This window comes from Dermacentor albipictus, unplaced genomic scaffold, assembly GCF_038994185.2.
Source record: "Dermacentor albipictus isolate Rhodes 1998 colony unplaced genomic scaffold, USDA_Dalb.pri_finalv2 scaffold_29, whole genome shotgun sequence".
NCBI classification, from domain to species: Eukaryota; Metazoa; Arthropoda; class Arachnida; order Ixodida; family Ixodidae; genus Dermacentor; species Dermacentor albipictus.
This window is the reverse complement of record NW_027225583.1, coordinates 3,003,292-3,009,715: the sequence shown is the minus strand read 5'-3', so window position 1 is coordinate 3,009,715 and position 6,424 is coordinate 3,003,292. Positions and strand designations below refer to the sequence as shown.

Sequence of the window (6,424 nt, the reverse complement as noted above, 5' to 3'; positions counted from 1 at the left end):
CCTCCGGGATCGGCCCACGCAAGAGGCCGCGTTTCTACTGCAGGAAGCTCGCTTCGCGCGTAGCATACGCCGCCGGTGTTTCCCGGTAAACATCACGCTTACATAAGCTACAGTTGCCGGGAAACGCGAGTAGCGGTCAGGGATCTTTGAATGCTATCGCGTTCCGCTTTTATTAAAAACTGGCTGTGGCTTAGCTAAGGTTAAGCCCAGGATGCGAAGCATACCAGCCTTTATTTTAACGCGACAGCGTTAAGGAGCTCGTGTCGCAGAAAAGTCGGTGTCGTCGGCGTCGGCTCAGGTGTGCGGCGCTTGAGGCTCAGGCGCACATTTCGTTGCCGCGCCGAACGCTGCGTTGCTCGACGCTCACCGCGTCCGATGCGGGGGGCGACGCCGCGAGCGACGGCGTGAGTTGGAGCCCCGTTTCTCCTCTGTCGTGACGTCACGGTGTCACGTGGTATTGAAGGCGACACCGCCGCGCCTGTGGAGCTGGGTTGAGCTCTCGTAATATGCTTCGCATAAAAGGCGGAGCTTACGCGCCCTCCATTTTTTGGCGCAGCGGTGTAATACTTCGCAGACGCAACCGCATACACTGCTCTTGTTTGTTTAAATTCGCAAAACCTGGTGAGTTGCCCTACAAGCTGCATTTGACAGAAAACTCGGGCTGTGGTGGGCGAGAACGTCGACGAAATCGCAAGAGATACGAAGTACAAAAACGTCGCTCTGATGAGCGGGAGTGCAAGGACGCCGGGCCGTGACGTATACCGGCGCATAGCTGCCTGGACGGTACGAGCATCACATTCGAAGTATGCTACCGCGTAATGAAAGTTAGCAACTTGAAGTTCTGGCTTAGTCTTGTTTTCAATGCTCGGTTTTGCAAGTGGCGGCCAGATTTATATTAGGCATGCTTACTAGGACACACAAGCCGCGAGAAAATTTCGGACGACTATTTGTCCCCATTCAAGTTACGACGACAGGTGCTCGTCTTGCGAGCACGTTGTCACGCCATATTCGTCGCAGATCATGCGGTAGTAAGAAGCCGAACGCTATCCTGCGTCCACTATTGCACAGCTATTTATACGTTGCAGTGCGAGTCTCCAGAAAGGAGCGTTAGGCATACGCTGTGAAATTTGTGGCGAGCATATATAAACCGAGGCATGGTTGTCTTTATTGCTTCTAAAATGCCAGCCATACAGGCTGATAAACGAGTGCTAAATGCAGCGTAATGGGCAGCGGCACTTGGAGAGCAATGCTCAGGAATTGCTGTCGTCACCGGGCTGCCCGGTGGAGTGTCCCGGTTGGTGCTCTTGCGAAGTATCGCCGCTAGCACTGCCAGTGGTACGCTTCGCGGCGTCCCACTCTTCAGCAGTCATGGTGTGCTGGGACTGTGGGTCCCTGAAGGGCGTCACTAGTTCGCGGCTGAACACGGAAGCTTGTTGCTTGTAGTGGCGGAGCTGCGCCTCGGAATCCTCAGACTCCTCCTCCATGGGCATAGGCTGGGGTGACTGACCACTCCCTGTAGACGAACCGAACGACTGTCCACTAATGGTAGAAGCGGTGGTCCCTTCCTGTTGGCCCCTACCTTCTTCCCGAGAGGAAGGCCCGGAAAGGGCTCCGTGGCCGGACGTTCCTGCCTCCCCGGATGGCCCCGCCGTCGGGGAAGACATTTCTTTCCCAAGAACCCGGCCACGGGACGGTCCCGGCGAGTGTGGGTCTGCAGACGATGAAGTCCTGGGGTGCTGCTTGCTTTCCTGCTGGCAACTGCGTAAACGAGATGCAATGGACGTAGACGTGTCCTCCTGCTGCTGCTGCTGGGCCTCGTCGCTGTCGGATGTTCGGCCCAAGATCTCTGCCGGCGGCAAGGTCCAAGAAGCAGGCGATTTGCTTCCGCCAGGGCTTGTCGGCAACGTCAGGGGTCCCGCGAAAGTCTCAGATCTGGGTAGGTCTTCTGCAGGCTCGGGCTGCGACGTTCCAGGTTCTTGGAAGGAGGTGGTCCTGGACAAGACTCCAACCCCGCCTCCCGCGTTGCTGTCCGAAGGCGAGGAGACGCTGCTAGTCGGGGTGCTGCTGTCGGGACACAGCAGGACGGGCCTCCTCGCTATCGGTTTCCCGAGGGACTCACATGAGGACGCTTGGAGCGCGCTGCTGCCTTCGGCGAACGGCACCGGCGAGTCTTGGTGTGGCGATTCCTCGGGCCTCGGGTCCCTGGGCTGTCGAGCGCTGCCATCGCTGCTGTTGGATGCGGAGCCTACTTCCATGCCTTCGCCTGCTACCATGCCTTCGCCTGCTACCATGCCTTCGCCTGCTTCCATGCCTTCGCCTGCTTCCATGCCTTCGCCTGCTTCCATGCCTTCGCCTGCTTCCATGCCTTCGCCTGCTTCCATGCCTTCGCCTGCTTCCATGCCTTCGCCTGCTTCCATGCCTTCGCCTTCACTCGGGGTATCCGGTCGGATCGCTGGAGCTTCCTCGCCCCCCTCTTCCTGGTCAGGAACGTTCGAGGGCGTGGACATATCGCTGTAGATACCCGAGCTAACATCGGGCGTGCTATTCGTGGCGAGCGACGGAGGCGACAAAGGTCGCGGCCTCGCCTCGCCGTTGGACGACGACAAGTCAGAGAAGGAAAGTTCGGCATTCGCGTTCGGACGCTCCAGTGCGCACGCCTCCGCCAGAGCTCTCTCAGCCGGCGTCGGTCCGTCTTCGGTGTCCGAGGACGTCGAGCGCCTGGGCTGCTTGGCTGCTGGAGAAACGGAGGTGGAGCTTGCGCTTTGACGCTCTTTGTCCGGCGTCACGGGGTGCGTGCGGCGACGTGACTTCAACGGCAAATCGAGCGGGCGTGTGGCGGCCCCCAGACCCCGCGACGTGGATGGCTGCGACGGAGATACGACCATCCTGCCCGCGTCGCTAGAGCGTTGCTCTGTCGTTTCTGCCTCCGAGGACGATGACTTAGCGACTTGCTTGGTACGTGAAGGACCGGCAACGGCCGCTGGCAGGGAAGTATCGGGAAGGTCTTCCATCTCGGCTTTGGTCTCGGCCGTCAGCTGTGAAGTTTCAGCGGAGACTTTCTTCTCTGCCGTCGGCTGTGAAGTTTCAGCGGAGTTTTTCTTCTCTGCCGTCGGCTGTGAAGTTTCAGCGGAATCTTTCATCTCGGCTTCGGTCTCGACCGTCAACTTTGAAGTTTCGGTGGAGTCTTTTATCTCGGCTTCGGTCTCGGCCGTCCGCTGTGAAACTTCGACGGAGTCTTTCATCTCGGCTTCGGTCTCGACCGTCAACTTTGAAGTTTCGGCGGAATCTTTCATATCGGCTTCGGTCTCGACCGTCAAATTCGAAGTTTCGGCGGAATCTTTCACCTCGGCTTCGGTCTCGGCCGTCCGCTGTGAAGTTTCGGCGGGGTCTTTCATCTCGACTTCGGTCTCAGCCACTGGCTCGGAAGACTCACCGGACTCTTCCATCTCTGCCTCGATCGTGGCTGTGCCCGAAGTGCTCGAAGCGCCTGCGCCTCCAGGTATTCCTTCTTCGTCCGAAACGCATTCCATCTCGGCATCGTCTTCAGTCATGTCAGTGTCGTCCACTGGCTTCGCTGGACCTCCCGTATCCATGTCTGTCGGGATTTCTTCCGGCGAGACGACGTCCTCGTTCGTCACACCCTTTCGACAGTTGTCGCTTTGCTGGTATCTGCTTAGGAACGCCTTCAGAGCGCACACGAAGAAAAGTTCCCAGCTACCAACGTAAGGGCAACTGAAACGGAGCCAGCTTGTTTGCAGGGACGTCCTATTGAAATAAATGACCGTCCGATATGCGCACTTCATGTATACGCCATTGAGCATGCTCCACGTATAGATATCTTACTTTCGGATTTTGACAGTGCGAAAGCGACTGATTCCGAAAAAAAAAGTTTATCATTATATCTGATGTACCCGGCGTCTAGTCAGCCATTTTTCTGGCGGCCGAAGGTATAGTTCGATAGTCGTTAGCTATCGTACTTTCGCAACAAGTATACAGCAAATTAAGTATGCACCAACTCTGACGCCAGCTCCTTTACGCGTGTTCGAGACAAAGCTTGCTTTGGAGGCCGTATACCCGCGAAACGCTTCTGTGTTAAAACGATGACGCACTATAACTGAGCGCAACAGTGTACGCCACCAGGTGGCGTTAACACACGCACGCGCGCACGCGCGCTAAATGAACACGCCGATCAACTGCTACGCATCAGGAGGCCGCACTGACAACGTGGCACATTTGATAGCCTCTGTCTGGGTTTGGAAGCGCCCTGCAACCGTGTAGCTTGCGTTCAAATTGCGTTGCTCGAGTCGGAACGAGGCGCACATGTTACACGATGCGTACGCTATCAACTGAATTTGTTCGTAACATGTGTTTTCCGAAGTTTATGTCGCCATGTGACAACAATGCACGAAAGATACGTAGTACTCAGAACACGCATTGTTGGGCGCGCATGCCTCACAAACCCACCCCGTCGTTCTAAGTTACAAACGGCACCAGAAAGCGAAGGGCGAAAATTCGTCTGCCCTGACATCGTTTGTAAGAACGGGACATAAGGAACAGCCGAACACGGAGGCGTAGCCGAGGAATGCGAGCCGGGCACGTGCCCCCTTCCCGTTCCGAAATATTTCAATGTAACAACACCCGCCTGCCCGCCGGAAGTGACTGAGTGACAACTCTATTAATCGAACGGATGAGGGAGGCTAAGTAAGCTACATAGAGTTGGCCTATACCTTACTCCTCACCGAATAATCAGAAGAACAAGAATGGGTTGAGGTGTGTTTGGCAGGTATTCTCAGATCACGAACAGCAGGTTGCCATTATCCCTCAAGAGAAAAGTGTATAATAGCTGTGTCTTACCAGTACCCACCTACGGGGCAGAAACCTGGAGGCTTACGAAAAGGGTTCTACTTAAATTGAGGACGATGCAACGCGCTATGGAAAGAAGAATGATGGGAGTAACGTTAAGGGACAAGAAAAGAGCAGATTGGGTGAGGGAACAAACTCGAGGTAATGACTCCTTAGTTGGAATCAAGAAAAAGAAATGGGCATGGGCAGGACATGTAATGAGGAGGGAGGATAACCGATGGTCATTAAGAGTTACGGACTGGATTCCAAGGGAAGGGAAGCGTAGCAGGGGACGGCAGAAAGTTAGGCGGGCGGATGAGATTAAGAAGTTTGCAGGGACAACATGGCCACAATTAGTACATGACCGGGGTAGTTGGAGAAGTATGGGAGTGGCCTTTGCCCTGCAGTGGGCGCAACCAGGCTGATGATGACTCCTCACCCTTTCGAAAACGTGATTATGTACTACACAGGCGAAACAGTACCTTTTGACACGTTTCATTTCTAGTATGTCTCCAGCTTCAATGCGCCTTCCTTATACAGACCTGCCCATGTCGCTTCACTCATCGTTGTTTCACACTGCTGTGGAGGAACGCTGGGTTTATAATGGGTAAGCATTCTTAGGCGGCTCACCCAGGAAATTTGTACAGGCGCCGACAAAAGTGGTATACTCCACGCAGATTGCTACTGCAGCGGCGTCGCTCAGCATTTTGGCGAACTGAAGCACGAGACATTGACGCGGGTCAAGCGACATGCTTGCAGATAATGAAGGGCACCCATTGGCTGTCCCGATCCCAGATGCTGCCTGTAGATGGCGTTGCGATGCAGTTTGCCGTTGCTCCGGCTCCCGCTGCGTGGAGTATACCACTTTTGTCGGCGCCTGTACGTCCGTAACGCGCAAGACGGGGTGCTCCGTAAAGACGAACAGAATAAATTCCAAAGGAAAAACCTTGGCGGTGGTGAGTCTCGAACCTGTAGATACATATAGATGCACCACACCAAGTCCACCAGCACATACGGGTCTCATATACGGGTCTCATACGGGCCTCATACGGGTCTCCTAGGCTCATAGGTAGAAGACAACACAAAAGTAGCGAATATTCTATGAAAACGTTGAATGTAAGTACGGGCACAATGAAGCATGTGCACTATATAAAATATTTTTGTGGCCAGGGAGAAGTTACAAGCCACCGCCCTAGGAAACATAGAAAGGCGGTGTGGTGTAAAAGTAACCGCATGGCCTTGAAGTGGCGGGACGCGTTCTTGCCAGAAATGTGCGCTAAGCTTACATGCATCAAAAGAAACACCAAGGTATTTAGGTTGTGTGGTTGTCCGTTTTATACCGGCATAGTGAGTCACTGCGCATCGCCATAGAGACAGCATGAGATTTTTGAGCTATTTGTGTGTACACTAGAAGCCATGCCAAATTTTAGCGCGATAGCGTTAAGGGCCCCGTGTGGCGGAAAACCCGGTGTCGGTGGCGTTGTCCGTTAGAGAAAAAAAATCCTCCCAAACCACAACCACGCAGGCCCTTCGCGTGGCGCACAGGTGTTGCTCAACTAATTTATTTATTTATTTGTTTATT

The 6,424-nt window shown here is 54.5% G+C and overlaps 1 protein-coding gene across 2 annotated transcripts; it reads right to left on the bottom strand.

Moving 5' to 3' along the window:
• Positions 1-1,126: 1,126 nt before the first annotated feature.
• LOC139052678 (uncharacterized) lies at positions 1,127-4,180 on the bottom strand. 2 transcript variants are annotated; one of them, XM_070529716.1, is made up of 2 exons: positions 2,336-4,180; positions 1,127-2,263 (listed from the first exon to the last, which is right to left on the bottom strand). In XM_070529716.1, exons 1-2 carry the CDS (start codon positions 3,819-3,821, stop codon positions 1,251-1,253), a joined length of 2,499 nt encoding a protein of 832 aa, XP_070385817.1. In that variant the 5' UTR covers positions 3,822-4,180; the 3' UTR covers positions 1,127-1,250. The 2 variants fall into 2 exon arrangements, with proteins under 2 accessions (XP_070385817.1, XP_070385818.1); XM_070529717.1 differs by having other exon boundaries at positions 1,127-2,245; positions 2,390-4,180.
• Positions 4,181-6,424: the final 2,244 nt, after the last annotated feature.